The sequence below is a fragment of the Plasmodium malariae genome (assembly GCF_900090045.1).
Source record: "Plasmodium malariae genome assembly, chromosome: 13".
In the NCBI taxonomy this organism is placed as follows: Eukaryota; Apicomplexa; class Aconoidasida; order Haemosporida; family Plasmodiidae; genus Plasmodium; species Plasmodium malariae.
The window spans coordinates 1,284,375-1,306,273 of record NC_041787.1 but is presented as its reverse complement, the minus strand read 5'-3'; the positions used below and the strand labels follow the sequence as shown (position 1 = coordinate 1,306,273).

Here is a 21,899-nt window from a genome sequence, read left to right as displayed (position 1 = left end):
TATATATATATATATATATGCTGTTTAAGTGGTGTAGGGGATACAGGGAGCAGAGGGAGGTGCATAAGCAAATGCAGATACACACGTACATATGCTGCCCGCACCCTGACATATAACACAGTAGTACTGTGCACATCCAGGCTTATTATTATTTTTTTTTAATTTCCTGTTCTTTGCTCTTTTTTAGTAATTTTTTCATAATTTTTATGTAGTTTTTTCGTCCTTTTTATGTTCTACTTTCATAACTATTTCGTGGTATTTTCTTAATTCTTTCTCCCTCCCCTTTGTAATTCAAAACTTATGCTTTGCATTTTGAACGGCAAGGGGTGCTTTTAACAAAAGGAAGGCTCCCACTATTAGGTCAAGCTCTGGTAAGCTTCGTTAATAAGAAACAGAGCGGATGAAGCAACATGCGGAGGAAAAGGAAAGAAAACGGAAGAAAACGTACCCAAATACACATATATACATATGGGTATATATATATGTATATATATGTATCTTTATGTACATTTGTATACATTTATATACATTTATGTACGTGTATAGCGGCGAATAAGAAGAAAAACTGCAATTAGTACTTAAGATGTGTATTTCTTTTTTTCTTTCTTTTTCTTTCAAGTATAACCTTTGTCGCTCGCATTTTCGTTTTGTTCTCCTTCCATGGTTACATAATGACACTTCATTTTATTTTTTTCTATTTAAAAAAAATAATAATAAAATGGTTAGCTAAAAAAAAAATTATTACTTGTCAGGCAAAAAAAGAAAAAAAATTATGTCTTGTTCAGGAACATTATGACTGATTTTGAAAGTTGTGAAATTTTTTTTTTTTTTTTTTTTTTGTTTTGCACTTAAACTTATTGATTTGCTCCTTCTTGTTTGCATCTTGGTACTTACCGTTTCTAATTTGTCGAAGCATAAAATGCACACATACATACCTGCAATATTTTTGCAGTATTCAACTGATGTGAAGTGGAAAAGGAGCAATAACGAAGTACACCCGAAAAAGGAAAAACCAAAAAAAAAAAAAATAAAATAACAAAGCAATAAAAAAGAGTAAAAAAGGGATGAAATAATAAAATAATGAAAACTGTAATAATGAATATGCAAAACTGTAATAATGAATATGCAAAAATGTAATAATGAATATGCAAAACTGTAATAATGAATATGCAAAAATGTAATAATGAATATGCAAAACTGTAATAATGAATATGCAAAAATGTAATAATGAATATGCAAAACTGTAATAATGAATATGCAAAACTGTAATAATGAATATGCAAAACTGTAATAATGAATAATGCAATAATGCAATAACGTAATAAGGTAATAAAAAAAATATATATATTGACCCTTCTCGTCCGCGCCTCGAGAACTTAAAAATAACTTTAATGAAAAAAAAATAGAAGAATGAAAAATCTTTTACGAGCAGCTAATTAATATTATACACATCCATTGTGCATAAACGAACTCCTTTTTTATCCTCATGTGAGTTTTTGCATTGTCAGTGTAACTTAAACCGAGTTTTGTCACACACGCATTGAGCGGAAGGATATATCGCAGTATGCACATGCGCATAAGAAAAAGAGCTAGTATGTGCCCATATGTACACGATCATTTATGCGTATATGTGTATGTGTGCATATATTCGTACGTATGCTATATTCGTACGTATGCTACACGCGTGCGTACAAGTACATGTACGAGCGCATGGGCACAAGTGTAAGCACGTGTGTGTAGGGGTATAAACGTATTTACAGGGATACCCTAAATGAACGTAAACTGGATAACACAACTTGAGCATTTATTGGACCCAAAAAGAAATTCTTCAAAAGATGACTTGAAGCCGCCAACAAGTGCAGCGAACACTCCCATAAGGCATGCTAATACTCCCATAAATTACACAAACCCCACAGCAGACTACAGTTTAAACAAATATTATTTAAAAAAACAAATTTTGGACAACTACAAAAAGGAAAACATAAATGAGCTCTACCCCTGGCAGCATGAATGCTTAATTAAGTTAAAAGAAGTACAATGGGAAAAAGGGGAAAACTTTCTATTCGTCGCGCCGACCTCAGGTGGAAAAACTTTAGTAGCAGAAATTTTCGCTTTTGAACAAATTGAAAAAACGGAAAAAATTTTTTTTTTGTTTCCTTTAAATTCTTTAATAAATGAAAAAATAGCATATTTTAAAAAAATATGTATTGGTACAGATATTAAGATAGGTACCGAATTCACTAATACAGATATAATTTTATGTACATATGAGAAATTAAATAGTTATTTAAATAAGAAAAAATTAGTATGTACAAGGTGTAATGACAACATAAGGGAAGAATACTCTAGTACAGTGAATAAAAACGTGCACAAAGATAAGAACTGTTGTCATAGTTTCATTGTAATAATTGACGAATTTCATCTTATAAGTGAAAGAGGGAGAGGTATATATATAGAGAACATTATTTCTAAAATTTTATACTTAAATAAAAAAAGACCCACAATAAAAATTATTTCTATGAGTGGTACATTAGATAATTTGTCCAAATTAAGGGAATGGATGAACGCCAGAATATACGTTTCGTCTTATCGACCACAAGAAATAAAGGAGCATTACATATGCAATGGGGATGTTTACAAAAAGGAAAAAGAGGTTGGTTCCTTTTCCTACTCGTGCAGTGTATACGATTTTGGGAAAGTAGACGACGAGGATGGTGGTAACAGAAGGAATGGGGATATCTCTGGAAGTGGTAGCAGCTGTGAACGTAGTACGAACATACAAAATAGCATTTCGAATTTTTTGAAAGGAAGAAGTCTGTCCACAAACAACAACTTGGTTCGTTCCCTGCTTTGCTTTGCCCTATACAGCCGCATAGATAAGCTAAACACATTAATATTCTGTTCAACTAAAAAAAATTGCGAGTATTACATTAATATCATAAATAATTTTTTTTTAAGCTGCTTTCCCTACCATGACATTAATATCCCAGAAGAGATTAAAATAAAAAGAAGAGAACTAAACGATAAGATATATCACATTGATAAGTACACATATGATAAAATGAACTATTATATACATAATGGTATATGTTATTACTATAGCGATATTAGTAATTCTATAAAAAAGCTACTCGAATTAGCATATAAAGAAAAAACATTGTTTTTATTAACATGTACATCTACTTTATCTGTTGGACTAAATTTACGAGTAGACAGAGTTTTAATTTCTTCTCCTTTTATTGCTGATAACTTTTTAACAGTCACTCAGTATAAACAAATGATAGGTCGAGCAGCCAGATTAAATAAGGGAGATTCTTTTCTTTTTGTTGAAAAGAAGCAAGAGAAAAATATATTAGATATGTTTAAAAAAAATTTTATTCATATAAAAAGCACCATGAATGGTAGTAGTTCATTCGATCAGTTGGAAAAGTACATAATTGAGTTTATCTGCTTGTTGAATGATCCAATGTCTTTTCATGATATTGTATCTGTGTTTTCGTTTTCTTTATATTTTATCGAGATAGTCAAAAGTGGGGAGCCAGAACAAGGAGAGGGGGGTATCACGGGTAGAAACGGAGTGATCAATGTTGCCATTACTAGTGCCGCTAACAGTGCAGCTAATTGCTCTAATTATGTAGGGGTGGATAAAAAGAGTGCATCGAAGGGTAGTATTCGTTCGTCTGTTCAACTCAAAGAGGAGAAAGATGAAAGAACTTTTAATGACGAATTTGGGGATATCAATTTAGAACAATTCACAGAAAATGAATTAATATTTTATGAGCGAAAGAAAAAAGATATTCATTATGTGGTTAACAAGTTAATAAAATATAAGTGTATAGAAATAGAAAATAAGAAAATTCGAGTTACGAATTTTTGTAAGTCTTTATGTATAAGTAATTTCACAATATCTTTTGGAGTAGAATTATTAAATGAAATAAAATATTATGACAAAATTTATCTTTATAATAATAGTTTTCATTTATGTTATATTTGTTCATCTTACAATTTGAATATTGCATCATTTACTTATTATTTACCATTTTTAAAAAATTTGCTTTCCATAATATTTGTAGATAATTATACCAAACATATCATTTTTCAAATTTTAAAATTTGATAGCGATATAATAAATATGTTAAATTTAAAAAATCAAAATATGTCCTTTAACAGAAAAAAAAATATATTTTTCACTGATGACCTTGTTCAGAAAAAATACAATAAATTATATTTGTCTATATTGTTATTTCTGTATTTGAAAGGAAACAATATATCCTTAATATGTTCAACATTTAAAATAACTGAAGAAGTATTACAGACTATTTTACACCATACCTATATTTATATCCACATTTTGATTTCTTTCTTTGATCAGCTCGATCAGTGGATATTGGCAAGTTTATTAAAAAAATTTATTTGCTATTTTAAAACTGGTGAAATGCCCTTAACAAATAGACATCGTCTTTCTTTCCAAGGCAGCAATTTAAATTACGATCATCATTTGGGGAAAAATCAACGAAAAAAAAAAAAAAATAAAATAAAAATAAAAGAGCATGCAAATGAACATGAAAATGAAAATGAAAATGAAAATGAGGAAGAGGAAGAGGAACAGGAACACTGAAGCGAGCAATCAGAGGAGGTACATACGAATGTAGCCATAAGTTTGCACAATTTTTATTTATTGAAAAAGGGTGAGCAGGTCGGGCTGTAATAGCGGAGGCGGCACTACTGAAAAATATCCATGCGCGCATGACCTCATTTACGAATGGCTGCATTTACACTTAATTTATTTCTTTTGCTATTTATTCATTATGTTATATATTTCTTAAATTCGTTAAAGGATGTACTGCACCTTAATTATGGTGCAACACTGTACTTCCCACTTTTGTCTTTTATCTCTTATCCTTTGTTCCTTTTTTGTTTTGTCATTTGTCTTTTATCTCGTCTCTTATCTTTTTTGTCTCACCTACTTTCCCCGTTTTTCCCCCTTTTGTGGGAACATTTTGAATTACCCGCATTGATTGTTTGTTTTAAAAATATTTTAAATTATGCCATCTCCATTTAAGTTTTTGTTCCTGTCCCTCGGAATGGGCGCCTTTTTTATCCTTTCCGTTTCCTAATAACATGAATACTTTTATATATATACATGTACATACATATGTGTGTGTGTATGTATGTACGTATATACATGTTTATTTATTCGTATGCGTGCGCGCAGATTACTTATAGCTTTTTCCCTTTTGTTCCGTTTTAAATTTTTATTAATATTCCATAAATAAACAGTTTACACCTGTCGGGAGTAACTTATCAGATTAATTTATTCGAATAATTTAACGGCATTAATGTTTAAAAAATTTCCTTATACCATTTGTAACCATAAGAAAAAAGAGCTTTCGAAATGTGTATTTAAATCAATTTATATAGTCCTAAGAACACCGAATAACTTCTAAGTGGACAAGCTTAATTTTCAATTGAGTAAAAATATTAAGAAGTGATATGATAAAATCGATGCATACAATGGTGGAATAATTTTATTAAAATTTTATGAACATGCAAGAATAAGTTCGAATAATTATTTATGAACGTTCATAATATTTTTTTTTTTTTTTTTTTTTTAATCCATTTTGCATATTTGGCTGTACCGCACACAAGTGCGAATCTCTGTCGTGCTCACAATATAGATTCTCATGAGGACGTGCATGTATGTGTGGGGGGATATGCAAGACCGCATGTATGTATGTCGGTAAATAAATGTGCAAATCAGGAATATCTACGCTCGAATTTTTATATGCCGTTATTTTAGCACGGTTATGTGTTTTTGATCCTGCCAATTTTTATCATATTTCATTGTCATTTAGAAAACTACAAATATGATCATCATAACTGTACAAATTAGAAAGCACAAAAAAATGTGTATATATATAAAAAGTCCTTGTTTAATTTATATTATCATCAAGCTTTTTACCATTTTTTTTTTTTTTTTTTCCTGAACACATGTACATGTTAAAATTTTCACCTTATAATATCATAAAAAAGAAAAATATTTAAAAAAAAAGAAAAATATTTAAAAAAAAAAAAAAAAAACTTATTTCAAATGAATAATTTTAATACGTCAGAAAATAATTCTATAATATATTTTGAAGAAAAATTAAAAAATGAGACGGATGATAAGTTTCTTAATTTACCTACTTCTTTAAATGGAAATCTAGCATTTTCTTCACTCGATTTTCAAAAAATTGAACCTAGCTATTTCTTGACGAATAATCTGAATAACTCGTCAACTGATGGTAAGAATTGCGCTCCTTTAGTAGTAAACCGTGCGAAAGTGACAAAAAAGATAAAAAAAAAATTTAAGCTTTAGCTCGTAAAACGCACGTTAAACGTAGCAGTATCAGTGTGTACGGGTGTACATATATATATATATATATATATATGTGTGTATATATACATATATGCATTGGCATATGTGTAAATCCATCGGACGTCTTAAGCATGTCCCATTCTTTTGTTTCACGTTGCGCATGTTACAACATTTTTGTATCTAACATGCATCTACTTGGAAAATAATAATAACGGAAATGAAAAATTCTGTTACAGATAAAGGTGAACATATCATATTTGAGAGAGAACATGATAAGAATAAATTTGAAAAAAAAAAAGTCTTTTTATTTGATTTGTCCGAGGAGCAAAAAGTGCAAGTAGAAAATTTTAAAATACGCAAAATAATGCAAAATGAAATGTATTTAAAAAAAAATAAAGTTTTAAAATACATCATACATATCTTCTTGTGTGATATATTGAAAGAGAAACCAGACGATGTCTATGAATATGCCGCTAACTATTTTACGCAGCCTAACTTGAAACAAAGCATTTTGCAGAAATTAAAAAGTATGTTAACCAAGTCCTAAGTTTTTTTCGTACGACGCGATATATATATATATATGTATATATGTATATGTGCGCACGTAGGACGTCATTGTATGTATTCGTTTACGTACGTATATATGTATAAGCATATCCATATACCTATATATGAATGTAATAATATGTGCCCCTTTTTCCTAGTGAAATTAAACTACTAATTTTTGCGCATTTCCACGTGTATTCATTTGATTACTCCCTTGCCTGATCAGGTCCTTTTTTTTTTTTTTTTTTTTTTTTTTTTGAGGGAAGTGGGGGAGAGGTTAATTCATACAAATTATATGCTAAAAAGTTGAAGATTTATTTCGAACATAAATATTTGTATATATTCTGTATCAAGCATGTAACATGCACAATTTACTTTATATTTTTTTTTAATTTATCAATACTATATTAAGTTTTTCCATAATACAGAAATTAAAATTTTCTTTGAATAAACACTTGCAAATATAAGAATAATGAAATAAATAATGATAGAAAAAAAAAAAAAAAAAAAAATTTACACACTTAAAAGGTATTTAAAACGATAAGATATAAAACATCAAACGAAAAAGCGTTGAGCTACAAAAAGTTTTTACTTTGCTCGTAGAATGCTGCACGCAGAATGTCACAAGATAAAACATCATACAAACTTCCGCTTTTTTTTTTTTTTTTTTTTTTTTTTTTTCTTTCCTTCTTATTACTACATTTAAGTCAATATATTATGTATGCATAATTTCTTGTAGTTACGGAATCATATATTTCACAAAATTTATAAGTCGTCACTAATTATATCAAATAGGAATTTTTTTCGTGGGTGGGCTCTTGTACATATACATATATATATATATATATGTGTATAAGCATGCCCACATATATACACCCACACATACACATATACCCCCATGCAAACCTGCACGTGGGTAAATAATTTAAAATACATATATATTTCAATAACTGCCGAACTTTGTTTTACATAATAATAGTTAAAAACATAGAGAACAATTCAAAAGGGCATCTTACTTTTAGCACTTGAAATGTACATGTTACTATAATCATTATCATTAATTATTTGGTTATTCTGTGTTTCATACATGCCCATTTTTTGAAATTTATTTTTCTCCATTATGCCACCAGCGTTTCGGGTATTACCATTTCTACTTCCCCTACCACTTGTGCTACCTTTACTGCCCTCTTCACCCATCTCTACCTCCTCGGTATTGTTACAGTCATAATAAGTCCCCTCCGTTTCCTGTTCGAGCTGAATTAGTTTTGTTGAGTTATTAGCTAGCATATTAAAACTCCCCTTTTCTCGAGCATCGTTATCGTTCTCATTGTTCTCATTGTTCCCACTATTCTCACTGTTCTCATTGTTCCCACTATTCTCACTGTTCTCATTGTTCCCACTGTTCTCATTGTTCTCACTGTTTCCACTGTTTCCACTGTTTCCACTGTTTCCACTGTTTCCACTGTTTCCACTGTTTCCACTGTTTCCACTGTTTCCACTGTTTCCACTGTTCTCATTGTTAATGTTGTCCCTTCTGTGTGGCACCTCCACACAATTTAAGAGGAGAAGCATACGATTTGTATTTTTATCCTTATCATCTTTTTTTATATTTTCCTTGTCCTCAACTCTTTCATTTTTTTGTCCTCTTTTCTCCTCTGCTTCATTTTGTTTTTGCTGATGCTCCCATTTTTGCTCATTTGTATTCTTACCTAGTAAATTATTTAGATTAATCAACTTGGTTGATGATTTTTTTGACTCTTTACCTCCCGTATGCGCGCATTTTGTGCTATATACTGCTAAGTAATCTGCTTCCTCATCTTTTGCTTCCTCATCTTTTGCTTCCTCATCTTTTGCTTCCTCATCTTTTGCTTCCTCATCTTTTGCTTCCTCATCTTTTGCTTCCTCATCTTTTGTTTCCTCATCTTTTGTTTCCACATCTTCCATTTCATCCACCTCTTCCCCCGGAGGCACTGCACTGTTCAGGTAAGGGCTTATTACATTTAAGGTTTCCCTGGTAACTTGCTCATTGTTATCCCCACACACACAACATTTACTTTTATCAGTCCCTAGATTACTAGTGGAGCTTTGAAGTAAGTCATATATGTAGTCGTTAGTGAAAAAACTACTTCTAATTGATTCTTCAAAAGGAAAATTTGTTTTCTTACTAGTGATATCAATAACTTCATCTGTGTATGTTACTGCATCCTCTTTATTACTAACATTACATGTTGTGCATATATTATTTTTATAATTTTTAAAATGGAAATATTTTATGATATCATTTTCATCATTATTACATGTACAGTTAAGGCAACTAAGATGATTGCCTCTACAGCTGTTGTCACTTCTGCAGCTAGTGCATCCTCCGTAACAAGTAGTGCAGTCATTGTCATTATTACTTGTTACTGCATTGTGCTCAGGCAGTCTTATACTACTGTGTATGGAATTACTTGGAATACTGGTATCGTAGGCAATACTAGCACTGCTGCCATTGTTGGCATCTTTTGCGATGTTCATTCTACCATGACAGATATCTGTGCAGTTATCTCCACTACGTCCCATAGCACTGTTAATGAGTTTATTAATTACCTTCTTCTCATAAGGGATGAACAGTTCATCGTATATATTATTTTTTTTATTTCTTTCTAACGATGGAATAAAATTTTGGCTGTTCATTTTAAAAACATCATTATGACCATGGGATAACAATTTGTCTTTTCCCCCACTTCCTTCTAACCGCATATCGTTTAAAATATAATCATTACTAAATCTACCACTGAAACTATTATTACTACCATTACTACTGCTATTCGTTGGGGGGGTACTGTGATTACTGATTTGTCCTGTGTTAAGCGACTCATTCCCTTTACGAACAGGGAAAAAACTACTAATTGGAAATATTTGCATGTGTACCATATGCTCATTTTGATTTTCTTTTTTCCTTTTCATATTATATATTTCCTTTCTTTCTTTATCTGTGTGTTTCCAGTTATGTATAAAATGTGTCTTGGACTCTTCACCTATTTCGTAATTTCTTAAATCTTTTTCTTTATCTAAATTATTCTGTTCATACAATTCGTAGCTTTTGTTTTTTATGTTAACAAAGTTTTTATAATTCTTGTTCAGGTAATTTATTACCTCCCTTTTATCACCTAGCAAATTTTCCAAAGAATTACTTTGTTCTATATTACTTGGAAACTCGTTCTCTTTCTCATTGTCCTTCTTCTTTTTGCTGTTTATATTTGTAATACTGTTCAACATATAACTATAACTGCAGTTGTCATGCTTGTTATAACTACCATAGCTAGCCATCCCATCATGGAAACAATTCATTCCTGTTTTATTACTATCGTCTGATATGCAATTCTTGCTACTACATAACTCCTCTTCCCTTGCCAATTTGACCCAATTGTAGTTATCCAATATCTTCCTACTATCATTTCTGACATTTATTTTATTTATGTTACCTTTGTCACTTGGGTGATACAACACATTATTTCTCTCTCCTTTTTTAGGTACAATATTCCCTTCGTTTTCTTCTGACTTGTACAGGTAAAACTTATCCTCTTTTTTTAAAACATCCTTTTGTAGCCTCATTTCGTTAAAAGGAATGTTGTGCTCATCTTTGCTTGTATTTATAATATCTGTTTCCTTACCATTGTTCATATAATTTACATCTTTCTCATGTAAACATTTAAAGACTTTTCTACAATTCGGGAAAAAATAATTCTTATCATCTTCTGGAATATCAGCATCGTTTGCATTCTTATAGCTTGATTTGTCAGCATCGTATATGTTATTACAGTTTGATTCATTACCATCTCCTACATATTTATATCTTGCTTCCTGACCACCTTCTTCGTTCTTATAGTTTGATTCCTCCCGCCCGTCAATGCCATTCCACACATGTTCCCTTACTCGAAGAGGGTGTACTATGCAATCATTCACTGTCAAGTTATGCATCAATTTTACATTATTATATCTATTATTATATCTATTATTATATCTGTTATTATATATATTATTGTATATATTATTGTATATATTATTGTATATATTATTATGTATATTAGTGTATCTATTATTGTATCTATTATGATACCTATTATTGTATATATTATTGTGCCTATTATTACATCCCCTTAAATATGGACTACTACTTTGGCTTCTTAAGAAATCTGAACTGTTCATGTAATTATTTGAGCCGTCATTTCCAAATATTAAATTACTTCCTTGTTTACTGTATGTGCCACTATTGTCATAATAAACTACGTTCTCTTCTTGTTCTTCTTGTTCTTCTTCTTCTTCTTCAATTGTATTTTTCTTGAACTTTTGAGACGTTAAACTATTTCTATAAATATGTGTACCATTCTTTGCATAACTGTTCGCAATACTACTCCGTAAACAATCCAGTGAATAATCTTTACCCACGTTGTTGTTCGTTGTGCTGACCATGTGCATGTTTTTAATATTGCTATACGTTTCATAAGCCATATTATTATTATTACTATCCCTATGATTATCGTTATTGCTCTCACTACTACAGCTACTATTATTTTTGTTTATGTATGTAATGTTTCTTTCATTACTGAGGCTTTCACATTTGCACTGGTTCGACTTACAGTTAAAATTTATAAACGCGTTAAGGTATTTCGTTCTACTTTTATTTTCAGCATCATTTGTGTTATCTCTGCTGTGCAAACCACTATTTTGTTCATCAGTGCCCCCAGCATCGTCGGCGTTCAAATGTGTGTAATTTGCAGCAATATTCGAATTGGTGTTAGAATGGATATTAGAATGGATATTAGAATGGGTATTAGAATGGGTATTAGAATGGGTATTAGAATGGGTATTAGAATGGGTATTATAATAGGTATTAGAATAGGTATTAGAATGGGTATTAGAATGGGTATTAGAATGGGTATTATAATAGGTATTAGAATAGGTATTAGAAGCGGTATTAGAAGCGGTATTAGAAGCGGTATTAGAAGCGGTATTAGAAGCGGTATTAGAAGCGGTATTAGAAGCGGTATTAGAAGCGGTATTAGAAGCGGTATTAGAAGCGGTGTTAGACGCGGTATTAGAAGCGGTGTTAGACGCGATGTTAGCAGTGTTTGTAGTAGAAGCACCACCATCTCCAGCCCTCGCGGCATAGTTACTGGGGAAGTCCTTTTCCGTTGTGTTACTGTTGCATACATTTGCTTCACTGCTATTACATTCTTCACTAAACAACATGGAATCCATATTTTTTAACATCAACTTTAACTCCATCTGTTTTGGTTCTAATTCATACTGCTTCAAGATATATTCATCTGTGTTCATATTATCATCGTATTTTTTAGATATATCATAATTATTACGAGTAGTATCAATACCCATATGTGTGTTAAGTCTTATGTGGTCATCACTGAGAACCATAATTTTATTCTTTTCATTGTCCACATTTATAATGCTTTCTTTTAATTTGTTCATGCTGTTCATGTTAATATTTTTAGACATGTTAGAAAAGCTTTCTTCATTATTTGTATATTTTACATTTTCTGATAATTTATGTAATGTATGCATGTACATTGAATATAATTTCTTATTATATATTTCATTTTTAGTTAAATCCTTTGAGTTGTCAAGAGTGCTAATGAAAAGATTTTTATTCTGATCATATACAATATCGTCATTGTAATTTACATAGTGTGTGTTGTGGTTACTTGCACTAGGGATGGCTCTACCTCTATTTTTCCCATCAACTGCGCTAAAGCTGCTGTTATGGGCAATTCCAATTATGTTACTACTGCTTTTACTGCTTTTGCTGATGTTATTGCTTTTATCAATATTAATACTATTAATGCTATTATTGAATATATGTCTGTTATAATTATTTTCGTTCTGGTAGTGCCTGTCTCTACTACTAAGCACACCTCCGTCAGGGCTATTATCACTGGCATTCGTACTAGCATTCGCATTAGCATTCGCATTAGCATTCGCATTAGCATTCGCAATAGCATTCACAATAGCATTCGCATTAGCATTCGCATTAGCATTCGCAATAGCATTCGCATTAGCATTCGCAATAGCATTCGCATTAGCATTCGCATTAGCATTCGCAATAGCATTCGCACTTGTATTCACGCTGGCATCCAAACTGGAAAGTACATTATCATTGACATTCACACTGACAAGAACCTTAGCACTGCAATTCACGTTGGAATTCATGATGGTGTTCCCACTACCGTCCGGTGCGCTACCATCGTCAACGGTACTACTACTTCGTTCTGCATTTATAAATTTATCTGTACATGTTACTTGGCAGTTCCCGTTGCTATTACGGAAATCAGTCTTGTTAATTTCAAATCCTTTCTTCGTTAACTTGGCTTCCATTGCGTTAATTTTATTTATTCCGCTAATTTCGTTCATTTCGCTAATTTCGTTCATTTCGCTAATTTCGTTCATTCCGCTAATTTCGTTCATTCCGCTAATTTCATTTGTGCTGTCCATCGGACCGCCGTAACCAGGCGGTGCTCCTATCTCCAGGGTGCCAATTACCCCGTTCCTATTATTACCACTACTATTATCATTGGTACTATTGCCATTTTCTGTGGTACGAATATTCTGTATCTTATTTATGATATAACTAATATTTTGGCTAGCATTGGTTAAGAACAATTTTGATAATTTGTGTTCAACTTGGTAGTTATCGTCTTGTTTTTCTTTAAAAATTTTAGAATTCCAAATTTTTTTTTTTGATAAATTAGAACTAATGGTATGATCCTCCCCGTTTTTATATAAACTTAAATTTAAAGGCACCTTTGTAATTTCCTTATTTGTGGGAATACTTACTCTTTTATTTTCTATACTGCATGTACTGTTAGTATCAGCGGGATTATCATGTCTGATAATGGAACATAGGTTACTTCTCGTGCCATCTTCGACTAGGCTGTTCCCACTTCCACCTCCGATTAGGCTGTTCCCACTTCCACCTCCGATTAGGCTGTTCCCACTTCCACCTCCGATTAGGCTGTTCCCACTTCCACCTCCGATTAGGCTGTTCCCACTTCCACCTCCGACTAGGCTGTTCCCACTTCCACCTCCGATTAGGCTTCCCCTAGTACCATCCCCGACTAGGCTGCTCCCACTTCCACCTCTGATTAGACTACTCCCATCCCCATCACTGCTCAAATTGTTTATATCAAACCCCACTTTGTGAACATCGTTGTAGTTAAGAAACACATTTTCCATATTATATTTATTTTTTAAATTAATTTTTTTTTTTAATAAATGTACAGGTAAATTTTTGGGTTGAAGTTCATTTTCCCCATGTGCATGTCTACAGTGAACTCCACTCGAGCATACTCCGTTCCTCTTCCAATGTTTGCATATAGTAGTCTTGTAAACACCATATGTATATTTTAGTTCATGTTCCCCATGAGCAAAATTACATACTATATTTGCACATATACCCTTTAACCAATATTTACAAATTGATGTTTTTCTAAGTTCATTTTTTCTATTCGTACAGAATGTTGAATATAAATTGACGTTATCCAATCTTTTAGTGTTTTTCCTTAAACTATTATGGAAAAAATAATTTTTTAATTCTCCTTCGTTGAGGAAATGATCAATCTCTTTTGTGTTCTGCCCTTCGCATGTACTGAGCTCGTTATTCCGGCCATCACGGCAGCCAGTATTGAAGTCAGGATTATAACTAGGATTATAACTGGGATTATAACTGGGATTATAACTAGGATTATAACTGGGATTATAACTAGGATTATAACTAGGATTATAACTAGGATTATAACTAGGGTTATAACTAGGGTTATAACTAGGGTTATAACCAGTATTGGAACTACTATTATTTTTGCTGTTTTCATTATTATTAGTATCATTTCCATTTGCATTTGCATTGCTGCTACTGTATTTGTCGTAATTTTTACCATTGTTATTGATTTCAATGGTGGCATCCCTCTTTTCCACCTCTAAACATGTTAATTCGCGTATATACCACTTCCTAATATCACCCTTATTTATCCCCCTATCTACTCCTATGTTTATCTCCCCGTCTGCTCCTATGTTTATCTCCCCGTCTGTTCCTATGTTTATCCCCCCATCCGTTTCTTCATTTATCCCCCCATCCGTTTCTTCATTTATCCCCCCATCCGTTTCTTCATTTATCCCCCCGTCCGTTCCTTCGTTTATCCTCCCATCTATTTCCTCACTTGCCTCCTTGTTGTTTACGTTTATAAAATTATTTTCTCCATTTTTGTAAATATTAATGTTTATAGCGTCTTTCCCTTTCACACTGTTACTATGTACCACCTCCTCATCGTAACTCCTCCTAAATTTTAATATTGCGTTTATATATTCTTCGTTCATTTTTTAACTTGGTGCAATAATTTAGTGGTATTTCTAAATTTTGTGAAAGCATCTATTTTATACTTTTTTTTGAAAATTCGTTTTGTAGTAATGTATATGTGTACGTATGTATATATGGATGTATGCATATGTATTTACATGTGTGCATATGTGTATTAATATATATATATATATATATATATTTTTTTTTTTTTATTATATACCCATGCTTGTGTGCGCAAATGTATATGTACAGACAAGCATATGCATACACTCACATTCACAGATGGCTGTCAAAAGTTAAAGCAAAATTGGACCAAATTGAAGCGATATATTTTTGTAAAAATAAGGTGAAGCTTTAAAAATTAAAAAACTAATTTTTTAACGGCAAAAAAAAAAAGAAAATATAACAGCAGTAATGGGATAGTATAAAGGATGAAAGAAAAAAAAAAAAGAAAAATCAGAATTAATCTACCAAATTGAGCTAATATCACAAATTAGAAAAATGTAGAAAGCTCGAAAACGTTATTTAAAAGTAGTACTATACAGTGAAGAATAAAAAAAAAAAAAAAAAAAAAAAAAAGATAAAAAAAAAAAAAATGCGAATTTTATATTAAGAAGATCTACTTAATAATGCTGGGGAATAAGGAATGCTGTGCGTAACTGTATAGATGCGTACGCGTACATGAGTGCATGCAAACATATTACACGTACGTATTTTAGTGTTGTATATTGTACCCCTAACTCTATGAACACAAGGATGTGCGTCAATAAAACATGAAAAAAAAATTAGGATAAATAAACATTATGTAAACTATTGATTAAAAAATGTTTAAATAAAAAAAAAAAAGCAAAAAAAGAAAAAAAAGATAGAAAAATTAATAAATTTACGAATTAATAAATTTCTTTTGAAATACAATCAAAACAATAATAAACGTTAAAAAGGAGTAAAAACTGGAATATATATGACTACTTTTCTGTCGCTTTTTGGCTAGACCATTTTTTTTTTCTTTTTGTAATTATGTACAATAAAGTAAGAATATTCTCATATAAAATGAAAAAAAAAAAAAACTCAGATAATGCAAAAGGGGCAGCCGTATATAAAATATGTAAGTATATATAAATATAAATAAATATGTATACATATATATATATATATAGACGTGTGTGTTCTCACGTGTGCACATTTACCCATTGTATAACTATGTGTAACATGTACATATATATACATATATGTACATAATATGTACGTATGTTTGTATTTATATAAATACGATATGTATGCAATATGTGTAAAAATAATATGTACACTTAACAAATGCGACATTTAAAATTGATGTTGCAAAAATTAATCTGTGTCAAATTGATTCATAACATGTTTAACATACAATTGCATAAAATAAAAATATGTATCTCATAAAATTAAATCACGTACATAGTTTTTATGTTTTTTTTTTTTTTTGGAAATATACATAGAATATTGCATTAAATATTAATTATATTTGTTTGTTCTTTTTTCTATCTTTTACGTAAAACCTTTAAAAAAAAAAAATTAGTGCTTATACATAAATGCGCATTCTCCTTGTAATGTATTTCCTATAATTTTTTATCATTCACTATGCACTATTTACTATTCACTATTCACTATTCACTATTCACTATTCACTATTCACTATTCACTATTCACTATTCATTATTCATTATTCATTATTCATTATTCATTATTCATTATTCATTATTCATTACTTATTATTATTATTATTATTTTATTTATTTTTTTTTTTTAAATTAATTTTACTTCTCCTGATCTGTTTTATTATCAATAATAAAATTTATAAAATATGCAAATGGGCTTTTATAGTTTTTTTATTTTTTAAAAAATACCTAAATGTTTGTGAGTATGTATTATGTACACATTGTATTCATGCATGGGTGGATGTATAGATGGATGTTTATGTATATATATTTATGTGCATCCTGTAAGATTTAAGCTATTGTATGCCCATATAAAAATACACATATACGTATGAGCATATGTACACATATATTTATATATATATATATATAAACCAGGGCATATGTATACATACATATTTATGTACCAATTGAGTAAAGAATTAAAAAAATATAAGTATGTTCATAAAAAAGTATTAATAAAAAATTAATTTCTACATTTGCATATATGTATACATGTACATATACGTATACAGGTACATATACGTATACAGGTACATATACATATACAGGTACATATACATATACAGGTACATATACGTATACATATATATAATATATATATTTAAAAAAAAAAAAAAAGAAATAGTCCAAAACTTGTTCCATATAACATTGAAAATAGTATCACATGTTATGTGTTCATAATTCTTTTTTTTTTTTTTTTTTTTTTTTTGATTTTATTGTACCTATGATAATTATGTAGTAAAAATAAGCACAGACATGAACATAAATGCTTAATAAAACCCATTTAAAAATCAATAAAATTAACAAAAATTTATAATCATTTTTGCATGTTTTTATAAAATATAATAAAAATTTATAATATAATCTTTTTAACATCCTTGTGCATATATAACATAATGGTGTATATATAGATATGTAAATATATATATATATATATATATATATATATTCCAGTGGCACTCATATTTTGTGTGTTTTTTTTTTTTTTTTTTTTTATTAACATGTCATAACTTTATAATACTACAATGTTATTTTATTGCAAAGTTAAATGTAAACTATTGCCATGTCATAATATTGCAACATCGAAATACCACAACATCGTATTATGCAACATTTCAATAATGTGTTGAGTCAAATAAAATAAGGATATACATTCACAATTCCAGTATATCAAATTAATTGATCACTAATTAATAAAATTTAAAAGATATAAATTTAACACATTAAATAGTAAAAAAAAAAAAAAAAAAAAAAAATTGATACATAATATGTGAAAGAATAAAAATTTAATAAATAAATGCTCAAACGATGTTATTTCCTCTAAAAGGAAAAATAATAATATAGAAAATATGCAGTCCAAATGAAACAACTTACATAAAAAAACATCAAATGTAGTAGCAATGTAGCAGTAACATAGTAGCGTTAGAATAACGCCAAATAAAGGAAAACGAAATAAAAGAACATCAAAAAATTTTTTGTCAAAATGATTGAAAAATTATAATTTTAAAACTCTACCTGCATATGTACAGGCAAATGCACTAGGCATCAAAAATTATGTGTGTATCTTTTATTAAATAAAACATATTTTATTCTACTTAAGTGTATATAAGCATAAACGTGTATAAATGTGTATAAATATGTATGCATATGCATGTATATATATGCATGTATATGTATGCATGTGTATGTGCATGTATATATGCATGTATATATATGCATGTATATATATGCATGTATATATGCATGTATATGTAAATACATATATGCAAATATGACACTGCGAAAACGCAAAAAATTTAATAACGAATATATGTTTATGATAAATATTCCAAATTTTTCGTTTCTTAAAAATATTACGTTATGCATATGAATTTTTTAAGCGCTCGTAAAAAAAATCAAATACATAAGGACGATGCATATTATTAAAAATGTAATATGGTCTCAAATATATGTATTTGTTGGTAGAGTAAAATTAGCGAATTGATAAATGCTAACAAATTCATAAAAAAAAAATAATTATTTAAGAAATTCAAAAAACAAAAATAAAGCATATTTCCATATATATATATACAGCTCCAAAAAGGAAAGTATATTGTTCATAATTTTTCAAATGTTCCTGTGTCTATCTAGCTCAACTTAAAAAGTTAACACGCACGTACATACATGTGTACGTAAGTAGGTACGTAAGTAGGTACATATGTATGCACGTGTGTACGCTTATATGTACGCTTATATGTACGCCCACGTGAATTAAAAACTGATATAAAAGGAATTACTTTAAAAATTTACAGAAAATATGATAAAAGAAAGTTCTCTAATAAAGTACATGCTTTGTTTTACACATAGTTCAACATATACGTGAATAGTCAGGCACGGCAGATTATTACATGTTAGTTATACATATGTACGTTTAAGAAATATATATTATAGAAATTTATTTAAAAATCAACGTCAAAATGAAGTAAAATAAAATAAAACAAATGAAACAAAATAAATACTTCATCTTGTCCCTTCATTTCGTATTCACCATCTTACTTGCTAGTTAAATACGTTACAATATAAGATATGTCTAAATGCTCGGAATAAAAAAAAAAAAAAAAAAAAAATATTAAGTGAAAACACCTCAATATGTAAGTTAACATACATTTAAGTACTTAAATAAAAAAGAACGGCAAACATGATAAAACGAATAAACATGTATAAGTATATATACATGTTTACAAAATAGAAAGAAATACAAATACACTATATATGTTTCATAAATGGGACAAAACAATACCCATTATTCTTCGTGCTTTTATGTATATGTATATATATATATATATATATATATATATATATATATATGATTACTAAGAATTACAAACATTATCATCCCTATATATTTCACACACCTTAAGAATAGTATGCCATCTTATCCTTCTTACACACTGTAAATTAAATATGTCTTACGAAAATATAAATGTATATATGTATTATTATGCAGGTAATTACCACGGTAGCCTTTTTTTTTTTTTTTTTTTTTTTTTTTTTATTTGCTGTTAATAATATGAGGCAATATTATAAGAATATATAACTTAGCACATTTTTTTTCTTTTTTGGTAAGACTTAATAACTCTTAAAATGCGAAAAAAAAAACTAATACTTTACACAGACAAGCGGAATAATTACTTCTTTAACTTCTACACAGTTTAGAAACTATTTTAATTTTTTCTTTTTCACAAAATGTTTTGTTACCTTCTTACTGTAAGATGTCAAACATACAAAATTATAATAAATATTGTAGAGTATATATCTGTGTGCGCGTAAATAAGGTATACAACGAATATAGACGTATATATACATATACATATATATATATATGTACATGTATATATATATTTTTTTTTTTTTCATTTTTTTTCCTGTATTTCATTTTAGTAACTTGTGAGCTCACTTGTTCACACCCCAAAATTTTGGCTGTTCATAATTTAAAAAAAAAAAAAAAAAAAAAAGGGTGAAAATATCAATATACAGGTTTTATTCTTAAGAAAAAATTTATTGCATGTTAATATATTTAAAAATTGTACTGATTTTTATACCATTTTCCCTTTCAAAAATCGATGTTTTTTTTTTTTTTTTTTTTTTTCTTCTTGCAGATTCATATGTGTCTTGTTCTTTTTACAAAAGTTAGGCTTACCGAATAATATGATGTTATTTTTATATTTGTACATCAATTTATATATATGTGTGTATAAGTGGTTGTAAACATATATGTACGACTACATAATTTTGCATGAACTGTTCATAAAAAAAAAAAAAATGTGCACCCTACTTTTTAAGCATTTAAATGTTCTTACATACAAGTCCCAAACTAATATAATATTACATGTATATTTTTCTTTTATTTTTTCAATTTTTGAAAATATTTTATTGTTTTTTAAATAAACGTAATTAAAATTTTTTTATTATTTTTTTTTCTATGTAAAATAAAATGGTGAGTAATATTTTACATTTCTTAAAATTGAGTCAATAATGCAGCCTTTTTGCGTATCCTAAAGAAAATGGCTTTACGGTGCGTATTTATATTTATACATATACATAGCTTAACCTTTTTCTTCACCCCATTTTTTGCATATTAAATGACGGGCTAAACTTCGCTCTGAGCATGTATATTTGTTACAACGATTTATTTGAGAGAAGCCCAAAGGTAATATATACATATATGTATATATATATATATATATATATATATATATATATATATATATATATATATAAGCACATATAAAGGGCAAAAATGGTATATGGAATTTTATGTACACTATATTCAAAAGTGGGAAATGCGGGTTAACTAGAAAATGTAATGAATGAAAAAAAAAAAAAAAAAAAATATGCTATATGGAACTATTTTAACCAGTCACCTTCTAACTTCAATTTTGACTTCATCTTAAACTTCAACTTATATTTCATTTTAAAAAATTAACAAGAATAGCAGCAATAGTATCTGCAGTAGTAGCAGCAGTAGTGGCTGCAGTAGTAGCAGCAGAAGTAGCTGCAGAAGTAGCAGCAGAAGTAGCAGCAGTAGTAGCTGCAGAAGTAGCTGCAGAAGTAGCAGCAGTAGTAGCAGCAGTAGTAGCAGCAGTAATGATAATAATTACATTTAGTATTAAAAATGAAGGTGTGCAAATTTAAGTTTTTCTTCTACAGCTAAAAAGGATCTTCACATTTTTCCCTTTTTTTTTTACTTACACAAAAAAAAAAAAATAAAAAAAAGAAAAAGGAAAAAATTAAAAAGAAAAAAGGAAAAAGTAATAAGGAGATTACTGTGGTAATTAATAAACACAGTATACTTCTTTACATTTTTTCCGTTTCTTTTATAATTTCCTAGTTGAAGATAAACGAAAAACGAGCACACCACACCTTTTCGTTCCTCTTAATATTCAAGAATAAAAAATGACAAAATACA

General features: G+C 29.2%; 3 protein-coding genes across 3 annotated transcripts; 2 read left to right on the top strand and 1 right to left on the bottom strand.

Annotated features, from left to right (window-relative positions):
* Positions 1–1,771: 1,771 nt before the first annotated feature.
* On the top strand, positions 1,772–4,618 carry PmUG01_13034700 (DEAD/DEAH box helicase, putative; the record flags this gene model as incomplete). The annotated part of the gene is made up of 1 exon (XM_029007331.1): positions 1,772–4,618. One exon carries the CDS (start codon positions 1,772–1,774, stop codon positions 4,616–4,618), a length of 2,847 nt encoding a protein of 948 aa, XP_028863732.1.
* A 1,473-nt stretch (positions 4,619–6,091) lies between these two features.
* Positions 6,092–6,905, top strand: PmUG01_13034600 (conserved Plasmodium protein, unknown function; the record flags this gene model as incomplete). The annotated part of the gene is made up of 2 exons (XM_029007330.1): positions 6,092–6,284; positions 6,595–6,905. 2 exons carry the CDS (start codon positions 6,092–6,094, stop codon positions 6,903–6,905), a joined length of 504 nt encoding a protein of 167 aa, XP_028863731.1.
* Positions 6,906–7,903: 998 nt separating this feature from the next.
* Positions 7,904–15,274, bottom strand: PmUG01_13034500 (zinc finger protein, putative; the record flags this gene model as incomplete). The annotated part of the gene is made up of 1 exon (XM_029007329.1): positions 7,904–15,274. One exon carries the CDS (start codon positions 15,272–15,274, stop codon positions 7,904–7,906), a length of 7,371 nt encoding a protein of 2,456 aa, XP_028863730.1.
* Positions 15,275–21,899: the final 6,625 nt, after the last annotated feature.